Here is a 20,357-nt window from a genome sequence, read left to right on the forward strand (position 1 = left end):
AGTGGTATCAGAGCTAGGTTCATGCGTAGATGTAATATCGAGTAGAACACAAAAGTTTTTGTGGGCGGTGATGTGCGTCTTGCTGCCCTCCTTAGTCTTTTCTTGATTCCGCGGTATTGTTGGATTGAAGCGGCTTGGACCGACATTACTCGTACGCTTACGAGAGACTGATTTCATCGCTACGAGTAACCCCCTTTGCTCAAAGATGACTGGCAAGTGTCGGTTTATCCAACTTTAGTTGAATCGGACTTGACCGAGGAGGTCCTTGTATAAGGTTAAATAGCAATTCATACATCTCCGTTGTGGTGTTTGCATAAGTAAGATGCGATCCTACTAGATACCCATGGTCACCACGTAAAACATGCAACAACAATTAGAGGACGTCTAACTTGTTTTTGCAGGGTATGCTTGTGATGTGATTTGGCCAACGATGTGATGTGATATATTGGATGTATGAGATGATCATGTTGTAATAGTTAATATCGACTTGCACGTCGATGGTACGGCAACCGGAAGGAGCCATAGGGTTGTCTTTAAAACTAACGTTTGTGCTTGCAGATGCGTTTACTATATTGCTAGGACGTAGCTTTAGTAGTAATAGCATGAGTAGCACGACAACCCCGATGGCGACACGTTGATGGAGATCATGGTGTGACGCCGGTGACAAGAAGATCGTGTCGGTGCTTTGGTGATGGAGATCAAGAAGCACATGATGATGGCCATATCATGTCACTTATGAATTGTATGTGATGTTAATCCTTTATGCACCTTATCTTGCTTAGAACGACGGTAGCATTATGAGGTGATCTCTCACTAAAATTTCAAGACGAAATTGTGTTCTCCCCTACTGTGCACCGTTGTGACAGTTCTTCGTTTCGAGACACCACGTGATGATCGGGTGTGATAGACTCAACGTTCACATACAACGGGTGCAAAACAGTTGCACACGCGGAACACTCGGGTTAAGCTTGACGAGCCTAGCATGTGCAGACATGGCCTCGGAACACATGAGACCGAAAGGTCGAGCATGAATCGTATAGTTGATATGATTAGCATAGAGATGCTTACCACTGAAACTATTCTCGACTCACGTGATGATCGGACTTGAGATAGTGGATTTGGATCATGTACCACTCAAATGACTAGAGAGATGTACTTTTTGAGTGAGAGTTCTTAAGTAAATATGATTAATTGAACTAATTGTCATGAACATAGTCTAATGGTCTTTGTGAATTACGATGTAGCTTGCGCTATAGCTCTACTGTTTTTATATGTTCCTAGAGAAAATTTAGTTGAAAGTTGATAGTAGCAAACTTTGCAAAGGATTGTCCTCGTTGCTGCGCAGAAGGCTTATGTCCTTAATGCACCACTCGGTGTGCTGCACCTCGAGCGTCGTCTGTGGATGATGTGAACATCCGACATACACGTTTCTGATGACTACACGATAGTTCAGTGCAAAATACTTAATGGCTTAGAAGCAAGGCGCCGAAGACGTTTTGAAACGTCACGGAACATAAGTGATGTTCTAAAGAGATAAAATTGTGATTTCATGCTTGTGCCCTTGTTAAGAGGTACGAGACCTCTGACAAGATTCTTTGTCCACAAAGTAAGGGAGAAAAGCTCAATCGTTGAGCGTGTGCTCAGATTATCTCAGTACGACAATCGCTTGAATCAAGTGGGAGTTAATCTTCCTGATGAGATAGTGATGGTTCTCCAAAGTCACTGCCACCAAGCTATGAGAGCTTCGTGATGAACTATAACATATCAAGGATAGATACAATGATCCTTGAGCAATTCGCGATGTTTGACACTGTGAAAGTAGAAATCAAGAAGGAGCATCAATAGTTGATGGTTAGTAAAACCACTAAGTTTCAAGAAAGGCAAGGGCTAGAAGGGATACTTCGTGAAACGGCAAAACAGTTGCTGCACTAATGAAGAGACCCAAGATTAAACCCAAACCCGAGACTAAGTGCTTCTGTAATGAGGGGAACAGTCACTGAGGCGGAGCAACTCTAGATACTTGGTAGATAAGAAGGCTGGCAAAAGTCGAAAGAAGTATATTTGATATACATGATGTTGATGTGTACTTTACTAGTACTCCTAGTAGCATGAGGGTATTGGACACCAGTTCGGTTGCTAAGTGATTAGTAACACGAAATGAAAGCTACGGCATAAACGGAGACTAGCTAAAAGCGAGGTGACGATACGTGTTGGAAGTGTTTCCAAGGTTGATATGATCAAACGTCGCACACTCAATCTACCATCGGGATTGGTGTCAAACCTAAATAATTGTTATTTGGTACTTGCGTTAAGCATGAACATGATTGGATCGTGTTTATTGCAATACGATTATTCATTTAAAGAGAATAATGGTTACTCTATTTGCTTGAATAAATCACCTTCAATGGTTTATTGAATCTCGATCGTAGTGTTACACATGTTCATAATATTGGTGCCAAAAGATACGAGGTAATGATGATAGTACCACTTACTTGTGGCACTACCGCTTGAGTCATGTTGGTATAAATTGCATGAAGAGGCTCCATGATGATGGATCTTTATACTCACTTGATTTTGAATCACTAGTGACATGCAAATCACACCACTTGAGCAAGGCCTTGTTTTCATTGAGATGAAACAAGATAGTAACTTGTTGGAAGTGATACATTTTGATGTATGCAGTCCAATGGGTGCTGAGGCACGCAGTGGATGTCATTATGTTCTTACTTCAATGACGATTTGAGTAGATACAAGAGTATTTACTTAATGAATCACAAGTCTGAAATATTGAAAGGTTCAATTTTGTTTCAGGAGTGAAGTTCGTCGTAACAAGAGGATAAACTGTCTACAATATGATCATAGAAATGAATATCTCAGTTACGAGTTTTGGTACGCCGTTAAGACAATGTGGAAATTGTTTCGCAGTTCATGCCACCTGGAACATCATAGTGTGATGATGTGTCTGAACGTCATAGCCACGCACTATTTGGTATGGTGCAAGCTATGATGTCTCTTATCGAATTACCACTATCGTTTATGGGTTATGCATTAGAGACAACCGCATTCACTTTAAATAGGGCACTGCGTATTTCCGTTGAGATGACACAGTATAGACTGAGGTTTAGAGAAATCTAAACTGTCGTTTCTCGAAAGTTTGGGGCTTCGACACTTATGTGAAAAAGTTTCAGTCTGATAAGCTCGAACCCAAAGCAGATAAATGCATCTTCATAGGATATCCAAAATAGTTGGGTACATCTCCTATCTCAGATCCGAAAGCAAAGTGTTTGTTTCTAGAAACGGATCCTTTCTCGAGGAAAGGTTTCTCTCGAAAGAATTTAGTGGGAGGGTGGTAGAACTTGATAAGGTTATTGAACCATCACTTCAACCAGTGTGTAGCAGGGCGCAGGAAGTTATTCTTGTGGCGCCTACACCAATTGAAGTGAAAGCTGATGATGGTGATCATCGAGCATCGAATCAAGTTACTACAAATCTCGTAGGTTGACAAGGTCACGTACTACTGCAGAGTGGTACGGTAACCCTGTCTTGGAGGTCATGTTGTTGAGCAACAATGAACCTACGAGTTATGAAGAAAGCAATGGTGGGCCCGGATTCCGACAAATGGCTGGAGGCCATGAAATCCGAGAGAGGATCCATGTATGAAAACAAAGTGTAGACTTTGGAAGAACTACTTGATGGTCATAGGACTATTGAGTAAAGATGGATCTTTAAAAGGAAGACAGACGATGATGGTGATAAGTCACTATTAAGAAAAGCTCGACTTGTCGCAAAGATGTTTCCGACAAGATCAAACAGTTGACTATGATGAGACTTTCTCACTCGTAGCGATGCTAAAAGTCTGTTAGAATTATGTTAGTAGTTGTTGCATTATTTTTGAAATATTGCACATAGGATGTCAAAACATTGTTTCCTCGACGGTTTCCTTGAGCAAACATTGTATGTGATACAACCAGAAGGTTTTGTCGATCCTAAAGATACTATCAAGTATGCAAGCTCCAGCGATCCTTCAATGGACTGGTGCAAGCATCTCGGAGTTGGAATATACACTTTGATGAGATGATCAAAGATTTTCGGTTTGTACAAGGTTTATGAGAAACTTGTATTTCCAAAGAAGTGAGTGGGAGCACTATAGAATTTCTGATAAGTATATGTGGTTGACATATTGTGGATCAGAAGTAATATAGAATTTCTGTAAAGCATACAAGGTTGTTTGAAAGGAGTTTTCAAAGGAGTACCTGGATTGCGCTACTTGAACGTTGAGCATCAAAGATCTATGGAGATAGATCGAAAGCGCTTAATGGAAGTTTCAACAAGATCCATGCCTTGACAAGTTTTTGAAGGAGTTCAAAATAGATCAGCAAAGAAGGAGTTCTTGATTGCGTTGTGAGGTGTGAATTTGAGTAAGACTCAAAACCCAACCCCGGCAGAATAAAGAGAATAGGCGAAGGTCGTCTTCTATGCCTTAGCCGTAGACTCTAAAGTATGCCATGCTGAGTACCGCACCTGATGTGTGCCTTGCAGCAAGTCTGTTAAGAGGTACACAGAGTGATCCAGGATTGAATCACTAATCAGCGATCAAAGTTATCCTTAGTAACTGAATAGACTAAGGAATTTTTCTCGATTATGGAGGTGGTTAAAGAGTTCGTCGTAAAAGGTTACGTCGATGCAAGCTTTGACACTAATCCGAATAACTATGAGTAGTGAAACGGATTCGTTTAGTAGAGTAGATATTTGGAGCATTTCCGAATAGCACGTAGTAACAGCATCTATAAGATGACATAAAGATTTGTAAAGAACGCACGGATCTGAAAGTTTCAGAACTGTTGACTAAAACCTCTCTCACGAGCAAGACGTGATCAGACCCCAGAAATATATGGGTGTTGGATTCGTTGAAAATCACATGGTGATGTGAACTAGATTATTGACTCTAGTGCAAGTGGGAGACTGTTGGAAATATGCCCTAGAGGCAATAATAATTAGTTATTATTATATTTCTTTGTTCATGATAATCGTTTATTATCCATGCTATAATTGTATTGATTGGAAACACAATACTTGTGTGGATACATAGACAAAACACTGTCCCTAGTAAGCCTCTAGTTGACTAGCTCGTTGATCAAAGATGGTCAAGGTTTCCTGACCATAGGCAAGTGTTGTCACTTGATAACGGGATCACATCATTAGGAGAATCATGTGATGGACTAGACCCAAACTAATAGACGTAGCATGTTGATCGTGTCATTTTGTTGCTACTGTTTTCTGCGTGTCAAGTATTTGTTCCTATGACCATGAGATCATATAACTCACTGACAACGGAGGAATGCTTTGTGTGTATCAAACGTCGCAACGTAACTGGGTGACTATAAAGATGCTCTATAGGTGTCTCCAAAGGTGTTCGTTGAGTTAGTATGGATCGAGACTGGGATTTGTCACTCCGTGTGACGGAGAGGTATCTCGGGGCCCACTCGGTAATACAACATCACACACAAGCCTTGCAAGCAATGTGACTTAGTGTAAGTTGCGGGATCTTGTATTACGGAACGGGTAAAGAGACTTGCCGGTAAACGAGATTGAAATAAGTATGTGGATACTGACGATCGAATCTCGGGCAAGTAACATACCGAAGGACAAAGGGAATGACATACGGGATTATATGAATCCTTGGCACTGAGGTTCAAACGATAAGATCTTCGTAGAATATGTAGGATCCAATATGGGCATCCAGGTCCCGCTATTGGATATTGACCGAGGAGTCACTCGGGTCATGTCTACATAGTTCTCGAACCCGCAGGGTCTACACACTTAAGGTTCGACGTTGTTTTATGCGTATTTGAGTTATATGGTTGGTTACCGAATGTTGTTCGGAGTCCCGGATGAGATCACGGACGTCACGAGGGTTTCCGGAATGGTCCGGAAACGAAGATTGATATATAGGATGACTTCATTTGGTTACCGGAAGGTTTTCGAGCATTGCCGGTAATGTATCGGGAATGACGAATGGGTTCCGGATCTTTACCGGGAGGGGGGACCACCCACCCGGGAGGGCCCAAGGACCTTGGGGGTGGCGCACCAAGTAGGTGGGGTCAGCCCAAGGTTGTCTTGCGCAAGAGAAAGAAAAACCAAAAGAAGAGAAAGAAAAAAAGGAAAGGTGGGAAAAGAGAGAAGGACTCCACCTTCCAATCCTAGTTAGACTAGGATTGGAGGAGGACTCCTCCTCCCTTGGTGGCGCAGCTCTTGGGGCTCCTTGAGCCTCAAGGCAAGCCTCCCCTCCCCTCCTCCTATATATATGGAGCAATTAGGGCTGATTTGAGACAACTTTTCAAGGGAGCCCGACCACATACCTCCACGGTTTTACCTCTAGATCGCGTTTCTGCGGAGCTCGGGCGGAGCCCTGCTGAGATTAGATCACCACCAACCTCCGGAGCGCCGTCATGCTGCCGGAGAACTCATCTACCTCTCCGTCTCTCTTGCTGGATCAAGAAGGCCGAGATCATCGTCGAGTTGTACGTGTGCTGAACGCGGAGGTGCCGTCCGTTCGACACTAGATCGTGGGACGGATCGCGGGACGGTTCGTGGGACGGTTCGCGAGGCGGATCGAGGGACGTGAGGACGTTCCTCTACATCAACCGCGTTCACTAACGCTTCTGTTGTGCGATCTACAAGGGTACGTAGATCGGAAATCCCCTCTCGTAGATGGACATCACCATGATAGGTCTTCGTGCGCGTAGGAAAAATTTTGTTTCCCATGCGACGTTCCCCAACACCCTCATCATGGAATGCGTCTCCTCAGTCCAGTATCAAGTACGTATTAACGATGATCTATCGGTACCTTTTGCTCCAACGAGGGGCCTGCGGCAAGGCGATCCATTATCACCCTACTTGTTCCTCATATGTGCGGAAGGCTTGTCTGGTATGATCGCATTCGAAGAGACGGCTGGTAATATCACGGGGGTTAAAGTATGCCGAGATGCCCCAGCGGTCTCCCACCTCCTATTTGCAGACGATTCTCTAATCTTGATGCGAGCGTACCAAGCAAATGCAACATCCCTTCGGAAAGTTCTTGATGAGTACTGCAGGGCCTCGGGACAGCTAGTCAGTGAGGCCAAATCAGCGTTGTTCTTTAGCCCATGCACGTCAGTCCAAGCAAGAGTGGAGATCTGCACCACTCTTAACATTATGGTCGAAGCTATCTCGGAGAAATACCTAGGTCTGCCGCCAATTGTAGGAGTGGATCGATCTGATTGTTTCCAGCATCTTGTTGAAAGAATCCTGAGTAGGATCAGAGGATGGAAAGAGAAACTTCTCTCGGTGGGGGGAGAGAAATATTGCTCAAAGCAGTAATACAAGCTATCCCCTCTTATGCCATGTCTGTTTTCAAACTACCGAAGGAGATATGCAATGAGATCACATCGGCAATCTCAAAGTACTGGTGGGGTGATGAAGAGCAGAAGAAACACATGCACTGGTTTGCATGGTGGAAAATGTGTGTGCCGAAAGAGAAAGGAGGTATGGGTTTTTGAGACATCCAATGTTTTAACCTAGCTCTTCTTGCAAAACAATCTTGGAGGCTTCTAAGCTACCTAGATTCACTGTGTGCAAGGGTTCTCAAAGCAAAATATTATCCGATGGTGATCTTCTTAATTGTACCCTAAAGAAGGGGAGCTCATACACATGGCAAAGTTTGTGGAGTGGGTTACAAACATTCAGACAAGGCATCATATGGCGTGTGGGAGATGGAGCTTCAATTAAAATCTGGGAGGATCCGTGGATACCTAGCAGCCCCAACAAAAAACCTATGACTCCACGGAGTAATATTGTGCTAACCAAAGTTACTGAACTTATAGATGTGGACAGCAGATCATGGGATGAGGAGCTCATCACGGATATTTTCTGGCCAATTGATGCACAGCGCATTTTAAATATCCCCCTTGCGGTGGGGATGATGGATGACTTCGTTTCCTGGCACCCGGATAAGCGAGGTATGTTCTCTATGAGATCGGCATATCACCAAGAATGGGATAACCAACATGGGCGAAAGTTGAGGAGGACGAATACAAACCATTCCTCAGGTAATAACCCTATTTGGAGAACCATATGGAAGTTGAGGCTGCCCGCAAAGATCAAAATCCATATATGGAAATCATTACTAGGAGCTATACCATGCTATGGGGTTTTGGCAAATCGACACATCATGACCAGCTCTCAATGCCCGCTCTGCTCAATGGATTGTGAAAGTATTAAGCATGCTTTTTTCCAGTGCCCTAGAGTACAGGAAATCTGGAGGGTTTTAGGTCTTCTGAACCTAGTGAATCAAGTTTGTGATCTGGAGCAGGACGGGAGTGCGGTCCTATCTAAATTGTTACTCTCTAAGAACACCATCAAATCAAATATTTCGGATGTTGACCGTGATGAACTCATTGCGACGACGGTCTAGTATGTCTGGTGGGAAAGGAGGAGCTTCACTCATGGTGAGCATGTAGCCGAACCACCAAGATCTGCACATGCAATATCGGCACTTGTGAAGAACTTCGTAAGGGCAAGGAAGAGGCGCCCAGGTGCTGTCCGACATGGATGGCAACGGCCTCCTGATGGTATTTACAAGCTTAACGTGGATGCCGGCTTCTCTGCAGATTCGGGGAAGGGTAGCACCGGTGCGGTGCTGCGATCAAACAAGGGGGTGTTCATCGCTGGTTCCTGCAGTGATATACCTTTTACCGAAGATGCCAGTTCAGCGGAAGCGAGAGCTTTACGAGATGGACTTCTCTTGGCCAGCGAGGTGGGTGTGCAGCAGATCATTGTGGAATCTGATTGCCAGGATGTGATTGACACCATGTTACTCGACGGCAATTCACTAGGTCCAGCGGCGGCAGTATACGAAGAGTGCTCCTTCCTCGCCAAGAACTTTTCTCTGATCCAATTTGTCTTCTGCCCAAGGGAAGCAAATATGGTAGCTCATACCCTAGCTAGGTTTGCTGAACCCACTAGAACTATAAAGTGGATGGAGGAGCCTCCCGGCTTCCTCATTGATACATTAGCTAATGATGTAACTGTTTTTTCACATGAAATATAAAAGCCGTCAGGTCAGGCTTTCCCCGCTCAAAAGAAAAATATTACATGCAGGTGAAATGGTTTAGGTACCATCATAATGGGTATCACTTCACTGTGTTTTAACTTCGGAGATATTGACAGGCATCAAGCTCTGTACGACAATGTGCCTTCGGTTGGGTTCGCCAATAAAGTTAGGGCTGTAATTTTTTATTAGAATTTGAATCCAATGTATGTGTATATATTTAAACAGAAATCCAGACTTGCAAGTTTTACAACGGTGCTGTTCAGTAATGGTCAGTACACATGTAATACTAGTACACAACATGGTCATGGCAAGAACAAACAAATAGCAACTGCTTTGCCAAGGTTACAGGGGGTGCAATCCAACGACCCCTATATACATCCAACGGTGCACATTTCCCTGGCGCTTCAGAACTGGAGACACATGTCAGTGTGGGAAACCGAATCTAGTAGTTTTGGGTTGCCGGATTCGGACGATGTGTCAGCATTCAGCTCTCCTCTTCAAGCTCATCAAACTCCCACCCGCTGATCTCCTCGCCTGAGTAATCTTTGCCATCCTTTCCAAAGTCTCCTCCCAGGTTTGCAAATTCAGAATCAGGATCCAGCTGATACTGCTGCTCAGGCTTCATGGGAGATTTTGGGGAGTCGACGTGCGCAGCTTTGGGGGTAACAGGTGCTTGGATAGGCGAAGGGCTCAAGTCTGATCTTTCCTCAGGCAGTGGCTTTGATTTGTGGTCTTCAATGCTTAGTGTTGGCCTTTCTATAGATTCAAATGCTTCCCTCAGTTTCTCGATCTCGTCAATTAGGCTCTTGACCTCTGGGTCATCTCTCCTGAACAAATAATTTGAAGTTCAGTCTTCACATTACGAAGGGTAGATGCAAATTAGAAAAATATTCATCAAGGCGAGAACAGCCGGCAATACCTAGAATTAGCCCCATGCTCTGAATAGAACAATTTCTTTATGTGGTCGGCGATGCTGAAAGCAATAATAATCTGAAAACATTTGTTCACTATCATCAGCCAATTACAGTAAAACAAAATAAAAATATGGAATACTTTGTTTGGCAATTGACAATATCACTTAGGAGCCTGCTTCAAGTATGTTCAACAATATTGTGTGAGATAGATGCAAAAGATCATGCAACAAATCAACTGGTAAAAGGAAAACAGGATTTGAATTTTGTAAATTATCAATGTGCTCCAACAGATATCGACATTGTGCAGGAATCTATGCCTTGTTCTATTGTAAATTTTCCTTGCACATATCATGTTCTTCCTCTCTCTGTCAAGAAGCTAACCAAGGTGGCCCTTTCTACCCTGGGTAGACAAGGTCGCTGGTCGGCTTCCAGGATGGAAAGCTGCTCTCATTCATCCTGCTGGCAGAGTGGTGCTTGTTAAGGCTGTTCCCACATCCATCCGAATATATTTGTTGTTGGCCATGGATGCTGCCTCGCTGGTTGATCAAGGTGATCGACGAGAAAAGGAGAGCTTTTTTTGTGGAAGGGACGCAATAAGTTTATGACCGACACTGTCGTCATACTTGAGCTAGGGTGTGCAGACCTAGGAGTTGGGTGGCCTGGCCATACACTATTTAGAAATTCTCAGCTGGGTTCTAAGAATGAAATGTTTATGGATCCAGAAGACTGGAATTGATTGGTCTTGGATTGTTTTTGACACATCCGTACCTAGTTACACAGCAGCAATGTTCTCTATCTTGGTCAAGACTAACTCGGTAATGGGAGAAATACTAAATTTTGGACTGACAGATGGTTATTGGGTCTGTCTTTGAAGAATCTTGCACCTAATATTTGTGTTTTATATCCAAATGTATTAGGCTTTGTTGGATAATACTTGGACTAGAGATATCAGAAGGACTGTTACAGTCCCAGCTCTGGAGGAATTCATTCAGATTTTGAAGCTTCTGGCCAGAGATGAATTACAACACGATGTGGAAGATAAACAAATATGGTCGGCCTCCGCATCAGGCATCTTCTCCTCCAGGTCGGCTTACATGGCATTCTCAGCACCAAGTTTGAACCTTGGCAAAGACTTCGGAAATCTTGGGCATCCCACCCAGAGCGAAATATTTCATTTGGTTAGCTTGCCTTCACCCATGCTGGATTTCTGATCGTCTTGAACACCAAGGTTTGCCTCAACCCACAAGATGCCCTCTCCGTGATCAGGTGGATGAGACACTTACTCATTTGCTGGTCGACTATGTCTTCGCTGTACAAGTTTGGGTGGATAACCTACAGTCAATTGGTTTGGCCCAGGTGGCGCGTGTTGACCAAAATCATTTTTCCTTCCCAAAGTGGTGGTTCAAGGTGATGCTATTAGTTGATTCTCATCGGCGAAAGGGTTGTGTTTTCGAGCATAGGAATCCTGGCGTCAGTCAGCTTGCCCAAGAGATATGAAAGGAATCAACTCTTTGGTGTTCTGCTGGTGCCTCTGGGACTCTGGGTTGGAGTCTCTTTGGTGGTTTGGTCAGGTGTGGTCATTTGTTTGATTTATCCTGGCACACCTGTAATCCTGTCTGGTGTTTTTGATTTTGGATGGTGTGTGTGTTCAGTGGGTGTTATGTGAGTGTTGGGACCCTTTCTCGGTCTGTTCTGTTTTGTAATCCTCTTCTTATATAATGGCGGGCAGCTCTCCTGCCAGTTAGTTAGTTTTTTTTTTGTAAAACCAAGCTCAAGCTAAGGCCCTGTTTGGTTTCAATAAGTCACCTGACTTATAAGTCAGGTGACTTAAAATCAGTGACTTATAAGTCACGCCTGTTTGGTTGTCATCTGACTTATAAGTCATCTTTTCATGCAAAAGTGCGTGACTTATAAGTTTTAAGTTGGGGTGGAGCAACTTATGACTTATAAGTTGGGGTGACTTATAAGTTGTGTCTGTTTGGCAAAATAAGTCACTTTTTACACTTTTCAACTTATAAGTTGATGACTTATTTGGAACCAAACAGGGCCTAAGTTGCTGAGTTAAACCTTCTTTTCAGTTTCCAGATATTCCTCCTCAAGGGGTTTACGTGGGTTTGTCTTCTCTGATGCTTCATCATCTTCATGCTCTCTTGTCTCTTCCCTACAAGAGAAGTACAACTATAAATATGAAGCCAATTGGTACCCCAAGTACATGTACCAGAAATAGAGAATAAAGTGACTTTAGTACCTTGAGTTCAAGGCTGCCAAATTATCCACATAGGTTTGGATACTTTCAATAGACGAGCTTAGGACTTCCTGATAAATAAAAAAATTGCAGATAACACAAACAACATGGAGACACATATCCAGGTGCATGGAGGATATGGTAAACAAAAAGACTTACCTTGAAGGCTGAAAGATGATGTTTGGTCAACTTCAGAAAATCTCTCACACATCTCTCCAATTCATCACTGTAAAGGCCATAATAGCATTAGCATATTACACCATTCATGCACAATAGATTAAATAGGGCATTTTCTAACTAAAAATTTCACATCAGGAGGAGAAGTGGCATATAAAAGAAGCAAGTGCTACATACCTTGTTTTCTTTTCCTTCTGTTCATTATGTGAGGACTGGAGTTGCCAGGTGTCCTCGAGGAAATTGATCCAGGTCTTCACTACATTGGCTTCCACATTACACGTAGCAATGGATTTCGAGAGGTCATCCTCCTGAGTTGATGCGGAAAGGGAACAAGTTAAGGACCATCTTGAGTAACAAATATGTTAAAACAAAGTTAAAGGGATGATAAGCAGTATGACAAAAAGAAAGTTGCTGAATGTAGTTCAGTAAAGCTGAATCTGCTACAAAACAGGAAAGTATCAGCACCTTTGTTTTTAAACTAAATATGATCTGGTTGTTCGCTTCATCAAATTGGTCTCTCTCTTCCCTGGTTGTCTTGAGCCGCACAGCAGCGGCATTAATTGATATATTGACCTGCCAATGAGAAATATCTTCACAAACACAACTCAAAGAATATTCTGAAGATGGTGTGGGGATGCTGAAGTCTCAAATTTCACAGCACGTGTTATAGAAACAACACATAAACTTCTCAAGCAAGTGTAATAGAATGATATTAGTAGATTATTAATGCTTTAATTTAAACTAGGGGTAGTGCATAATGGTGGATACTAATTGGATTTCCTATTTCAATTATCATCTTATATGGATAAATCTCTACATGTAGCATTTTTTATGTCTCATTTTTAGGATCAGCTGGTCAGACGACAAGCAAAAAACACGACTCATTATTTTAGGCCAAATTATCAATTATTTTGTGTCGCCGGTTACTCAGTCAGATACCCATAGCCTTACTCTATCGCATCTTGCACTCTTTGCATATTGGAAGATAATCTTGTCTCGGGCCTCATTACTTCATTGGCAGTTTAAGCTTACCAATGAACAATTATAATAAGATCAACAGAGAAGTTACTCAATGGAATTTCAAGCAATTTGTGGGGTCATACCACAAATATATGTATAAGATCTGAACTCGGATTAGGCCGATAAGGGTCCATGCAAATAAAATCTGCAAGGCTCCATCAAAATATATCTCCTAGGAGCGGAAAAGGTACCTTTTTCAACTGAGCCTCAAGATCATCTCTTTGCTTCTCCAATTGAGTAATCTCAGCAAGCAATCCCTTTATCAGGACATAAAAATAAATTCACATTAAAGATGACACATTAAGCAGGGTGGAAGACATAAAGGAGCACTTAACCATATGCATATTTTTGGTACTCCCTCTGTTCACAAATGTAAGACGTTTTTGCGGTCTGCAAAAATGTCTTACATTTGTGAACAGAGGGAGTAGCATATTTGCATATCTATGCAGACATAAGAATATGTGCAACGAAACATTAACATAAAAACAGTCAGAGATTTGTGTTCTGACAGGCCATACTAAACAAGCATGACTGACTTCATAAATGCAAGCTTTAGGAAATAGGAAGCTTCAAATATAGGTGTACAGACACAGATATGTATCCTAAGTTGCCTAACTACAGATACTATTTAGCAGTTGACAACTGACAAAATAATCTGACTGTATTTATCCTATTTGGGTCACAGAAATTCTGTAGGGATTACAGAGGAAAACAAACATCCAGATCACTGGATGCGGGGAGTTCCCTTTTGAACCAAATGAGTGATTTTAAGTTTCAAAATGGGCACACATTTCTATTAATTCATGAAAATGAAGTCTCCAAATTACACCGATGTACTACGTGAATACATACAATCTAGCAAACTTACCTTCTCAGCTGCATTCACTTCATTCTCTTTTTTCACACGAAAATTCAGAGCATCTTCTTTCTGACGCCTGGTATAAGAACAAAATTAAAATATGATACTAGACCAAAAATTTCCAACAAAAACAGAACAGGAACATATCCATGAAGAAGCATAAATCTGTATTACTATACAAATGAGAATGACTAACATGGCAAATGTATTCCATAAAAAGAAATATATCTTTTCATGAAACTATAAAGCAAAAAATATAAACAGAAATAAACCTGTGGTCCATAATACGCTGTTCTGCTTTGGAGGACGAAGTAGAAAGGGAATCTGACAGGACCTTTAACTTATCGACCTGCAAGATTTGGTAAAGATAGTGAGAGTTTTATGACAGGACCTTTACTTATCGATCTGCAGGTTGCGGAATCCATGATGAAGCTACTGAAAAAACTACTTGAAGTTAAAGCTGAAAAGCTTACATGGTTATCACCAAGTCACCAAAAGGTAAATAACACACTGTTTTGAGCTACACAAATCTTACTTGCCAAACTATCTCGGGATAGAACTATTTTATCATTCTTATGTAAGTCTATCGACTATCTCATTAAAAGTAGGGACTACCACAATAATAATTGAAGGAATGTAAGGCGTCATAACTCAATAAGTTAACACTTCCTTCCTTGAGGTATTGAATTTACAGTTTTGTGTTGGGAAACTTAAATTACTTTACCAGAAAGAAGCTTAAGTGTAGGGAAGTGACGTACTGTTTCACATCAATATTTATTTGCATTTGAAGGAATTCTATTTAGATGTGGACTGACAATATCAAAAAGGGGTTTAAACATAAAACCTAATAATACCTTCTGAGAATGAATCTCCATGGAGTCTCCAGGAGCAATCGACTTCTTCTTCAGTAGAAGTTCTTCCACTCTAGAGCAAAAGCGGACTTCAGTAAGTGCTTCTTTCAAGGCCTGGAGAAAATAAAAAACACAGTTACCTTCTTTGCAAGCCTTGAAAAGAAATATCACCAGAACAAGATAAAATGGATTGACAAAAAAAAGGAAAATATATTGGTCAATACTAAATAGATTCAGTATGCATGTACATTAAGGAGGGAAAAGACAAATGACCAGAATTATACAGGACATTTGTCATATACATAAGAATGTATATCTAGTCAGACAAAAACATAGCCCCTCCTTTTTGAAATAGATCTTTAGAATGAGGGAAGTCAAACTTTCCTAACTTCGACCGTAAATAGCTATTTAGACTGATGATATGAGATGATAGCATTTTTTGCAGGATGATACAGCAAATTTGTTATGTATGGAAACAGCCTCTTGCAGAAATGGAGGGAAAGGCTGCGTACAAAAGACGCAACATGGTCGGACCCTCCCCTGGACCCTGCGCAAGCAGGAGCTATGTGCACCGGGCTGCCCTTTTATACAATAAATTTGTTATGAAATGGATTTCATTAAGTACTACCTTTGTATTATTTTTATGCAAACATGTAACTATAGAAGTTATTTAATATGATGGCCAAACTTACATATGGGAGACCATGCCCATGCCCAGAATGAAATATATTTTTGAACATGGCCATATATTTATCAAGGCAAAAACGTTTTGGAACTTCCGTGAAATGAAATATTTGCAGTTCGAATTAATTGATTATAAAGCCATCAGTGCAACTGATACAAAACAAATTTCCCAAGCCAGATAGGAAATCAGCATGCAAAAGCCCTTCAATACATCTAGCTATATGTCTAGACACTAGCTAACAAACCATGGCAAATAGAAAGGGAAGCAAGCACAAAGCAATAATATATATGAACATGTAACACCTCAATATTGGCAACAGCAATCTTCTCTGATGCTTTATCTTGACCTTCGGTTGATTGGGACCGTGATTTTTCCTTCCCGTCTAATTTTCTCCACAATTCAAGTGTTTCAGCATCTATCCTGAAATTAAATACAAGGTGCAAACTAAGAAGTTAATATAGCTAGAGATCATAAATAAAAGCACCACGTATCTAAAAGTATGATACACAATATTTGATATCTTGAAGATTCTGTATAGGCATCACATGAGTTTGGTTTCTACTTCAGGTGTTGTTACTTCAGAAAGCAAAGAAAAATGAAAACACCATTTGACAAAAAAAATGTTCAGCGTAAAGTATGCTATTCCCTCTGTAAAGAAATATAAGAGCGTTTAAATCACTACTTCAGTGATCTAAACACTCTTATATTTCTTTACAAAGGGAGTACAAACTAGAATGTCTGATAATTGAAAACACATCTTGAAGCAACACGTACTCAAAATCAAGATAGCTAGTTAGAAGATTAAGTAAATGAGCAGTTCACCTCATAATATCAGCATTTCTCTTAAGTCCTGAAATGGCATTCCGCGTGTATTCAAGTAGCTCTTCACGCTTCACCTGTTCATACAGATATAATGAATTACTGGAATTGGACATATTTCACTATTTACAGAGCTTAATAATGTGCATAACAGTTAGTTTTTAACCTCGCAATTATATGAGAATACACACCTTGGAAAATATTTCCAAAAATAAGAACTGCTAGCAAAAGGCGATCTGTTTTTGCTTAAGAAATACTCCCTCCATCTCATAATATGATGTTACTACAACCAATATGTGAGTATATCAGTTGTAATAACATCTCATATTATGGGACGGAGAGAGTAGTTTCTTAGGTTTCTGCAGTATTGCCTAGGTAAACAGACACCGCATAAGCAATTCCCCAATTGCAAGGGGTAAGCACAGTCATAGTGTGAAGCCCAACCAAAAGGATTTAGCATGGCCACTACAGTTTCGCCAAAATGTCTTCATGAAGAACACATTTAATTTCAAATATCCACAAGAATCTATTGGAGGGGTGTGCCTGTAGCCATGTATGGTGTGACAGTAAGGAACATCTCCAGCACGGTTAGTTCTTGAAATAAAATTAGGAAGCGGTTCTGAAAAAGAACATACTGCCAGTAGATATTTCAGCCACTTCAGGAGTATAAAGGTAACAGATGGCGATAGATCCAAATGGCCCAGTCCAGAAGGGTCTACTTGGTGTAACCAATGACACTAAAGTTCTCTCTAGGACTAGGAGACTAGGACACACTCATGGTAATGTACAAAAACTACACAAGTAGCAGAATACTAGATACCGTTTATGCTGAGAATCTATACGAAACATAACCTAAACATCATGTGATTTTCATAAAACATATGTGATTAAAAGCAATTGGGAAGTTACCAGGACTTCGTCTTTATAATTGGAGAAAGCCTTGGCCAAGTCTTGTACATTGTTCATGATTGCCTTATTGACTTCTTTCCTACCAGTGAGACACAGGCTATGAAACCCAACATTAGTTGCAAGAAAAGGGGCATTCAGTAAACTAGAAAACATTCACGGATAAGATAAGAGTCAATAGAGATATGTGTGAACTATCAAGTAGCTGAGAATCTGAGATTGTGCAGAATGCTCAGAAGAACTAAATTTTGAACGCCTTTACTAAATAATAGTTAAGAGTGCGTAAGTGCAAGCGGAAAGCAAAGCACCTAACATAAGGAACATGTAATGTTATATTTGGATGGTAAACCCAATTGCAGACTTGGAATAGAAGACGAGATAAAAAAAATCCAGTTATTAGTTCATTAGGAGTTGACCCAGAAAAGAGGTCAGAACTATCACTCTACAACATAGGAATGGACGAGGCAACAGAAATGGTGTTTATCGGAAGTAGGGAGTTGCTAACGGGATGCATATATGAAGCTCTCATTTCGTTCTTTGTCATAAAATTTCAAAGAATAGCAAAGTTCGAAGTGAGTGGAGGATAGTAAGTATTGAACATTTTATGAGGATTCACTTAAGAATGTTGATAAATTAACTCTGCAGGCTGAGAAAAGTTTAATTGCACTGAAGAAAAATATTAGCAAATTATTTCAGAAGTAACTCACCCATAAATTTCCAGAAGAAGTGAAACTTCTTCCTCAGATGGAGCTTCAAGAATCTGTTTACAGAAAAGGTTAGAATTGTCCAGCGTCAAACTGAGTAAGAACAAATAATCGCGGTCTACAATTCAGAAAAGAAAGAAATCGGTAAAATGGATTACAATTAATAATTATAAGAGACCAGGGCAGCAAGGTTGGGCCAACTCACCATGGATTGTGTAATATCTTCAAGTGCCTGGCTGTACAGGAACACATCACGGAAGTTCATAGGTGCTCCTTCAATATCAGGATCAACAAACAAAGTCTGCTCCGGACAAGTTCAGTTTACAGAAATATGTAAACTCAGGGGAGTCAAATATAACTAAGATACATACAGAAGAAGAAGAAAAGACGACAAAAATCAACCTCAAAATAACTAGGTGAAACAAACAAATACACAAGACAAGATGAACATGAAACACGCAGACTCACCAATGGTGGTTTTAAAGGATCCAATTCACCAGCAGAATCATGAACATCAGGATCCTTCATATCTGAACTAGCAAGTTCAGCCTCAATGTCTTGTAGTGCTCCCAGCCAACGTCTTAATAATTCAATTCTTTCACCACCATGGCATGAAACTGCTGCCTCTTCCAACCGCATTACTGTTTTCTTGAAACTTTTGAAGCTCTGTGTGCCCTGCAAGCCACACAGTAACAAACATCTTCTAAAAAAAAGGAGGCAAATCAACATACAGCAATGGTAGTCAACCTATACTACACTGGATCAAAAAGTCTTCACTCAACTTTTTTCTCCATCATGTGCAATTATTGCGTCACTCGCAATAGATGAACAATACAGCAGCTTAAACATAAGATCATCTCATATAAATATAGCTTACAAAAACGTGTCCAGGTTGGAGTTCAGCTTGCAACCTGACCTGTGACCACTATGCTTCACATACAAAACTGGAGTAAGAATCATACTCTTAATTTGCCCCTTTTATTTAACTTCCTAAGAAAGCAACTCTAAGTCAGACGATGTTTCACGAACAACACATTTGAATACCAAAGCCTTGGACTAGCTCTGTATGAAAAATGGCACACAGGAATCATGAATACTGTAAGAAGTTTTTCCTTGTGTAATGTATTAAGAAGGATACTTCAGCAGCGAGCTAGTGACAACGAAAAATCGCCCACGAAACAACAGGTTTCGTGTACTCGTCCCATAGCTCTACTGAGCCCCCAATTCGAGGTGAACACAAGCTAGGGCACTAACCACGGTAGTCCAATGGCACAAATTAAAGCTTTGATTCCTGGTGTATTGAGTTCATCACATTGGCGTGCAGAGGTAACGAATTAACAACCCCTCAAGGTAATCCCCGCCCTTGCTTCACGTCGCCAGAAGAAGCCGAATTTGAATTCGTTGAGATCGAACAAGATGCCGGCGAAGAGGGGAGGGAAGAGTGCGAAGGGGGGGACGAGGAGGGCCCGAGAGCTCACCCCGCGGTCGAGGAGGATGTCGGAGACGGCCTGCCCCGCGTGGTGCGCGACGGCGTCCGCGTATCCCTTGACGGCGCGGGCGACGCCGCTGCGGCCGCCGGCCTCCACCGCCCGGCTCACCGCGCTGCGCAGCCACGACGACATCTCCGCTCCCCTTTCCTGTTTCCTCCCGCGTGTGCGCTAGGGCTAGAGTTAGTGCTGGGCTTCGGATGGCACGGGCGCCGACCACGAGGACGACGGAGACGACTTCAACTGGAGTGAATACAACGGCGAGAGAGAGGAGGGCGACGTGCTACTTTGGATTTGGGTCTTGGACTCTTCCTTTGCGTTGTTTACTCCGTACTCGCCAGAAGAGCATCTCCAACAGCCGCGCTTCGCGCCGCGTCCAAAAAATGTTTTTACAGCGCGCTCGTCGGCTGGTTTAGCGTAGGGATAGGCGCTGGCTTCGCTGTTAATGCAGCGCGCGCCGCGCTCCAGCAGTGTTCAAAAATACAGCGCGCGCGGCAGGCACAAACCACATATACATTTCAAAAAATAATGAGAAAAACGATCAAACAAACAAAATAAATCAACAATAAATAGTTATTACAACTCAAACAAATAGTTTC

General features: G+C 41.6%; 1 protein-coding gene across 3 annotated transcripts; it reads right to left on the bottom strand.

The window, feature by feature from the left end:
- Positions 1-9,282: 9,282 nt before the first annotated feature.
- On the bottom strand, positions 9,283-20,072 carry LOC123426281 (coiled-coil domain-containing protein 150-like). 3 transcript variants are annotated; one of them, XM_045110086.1, is made up of 18 exons: positions 19,750-20,065; positions 18,740-18,946; positions 18,477-18,572; positions 18,275-18,327; positions 17,571-17,649; positions 16,665-16,738; positions 16,145-16,262; positions 15,161-15,271; positions 14,579-14,655; positions 14,316-14,382; positions 13,639-13,704; positions 12,893-13,000; positions 12,605-12,735; positions 12,410-12,476; positions 12,254-12,321; positions 12,073-12,166; positions 10,011-10,081; positions 9,283-9,918 (listed from the first exon to the last, which is right to left on the bottom strand). In XM_045110086.1, the coding sequence occupies exons 1-18, from the start codon at positions 19,891-19,893 to the stop codon at positions 9,576-9,578; spliced, it is 1,974 nt and encodes a 657-aa protein (XP_044966021.1). In that variant the 5' UTR covers positions 19,894-20,065; the 3' UTR covers positions 9,283-9,575. The 3 variants fall into 3 exon arrangements, with proteins under 3 accessions (XP_044966021.1, XP_044966016.1, XP_044966031.1); XM_045110081.1 differs by having other exon boundaries at positions 17,571-17,667; XM_045110096.1 differs by having other exon boundaries at positions 9,828-9,918; positions 12,114-12,166; positions 17,571-17,667; positions 19,750-20,072.
- Between the last annotated feature and the right edge of the window lie 285 nt (positions 20,073-20,357).

Source organism: Hordeum vulgare, chromosome 1H, assembly GCF_904849725.1.
Source record: "Hordeum vulgare subsp. vulgare chromosome 1H, MorexV3_pseudomolecules_assembly, whole genome shotgun sequence".
NCBI classification, from domain to species: Eukaryota; Viridiplantae; Streptophyta; class Magnoliopsida; order Poales; family Poaceae; genus Hordeum; species Hordeum vulgare.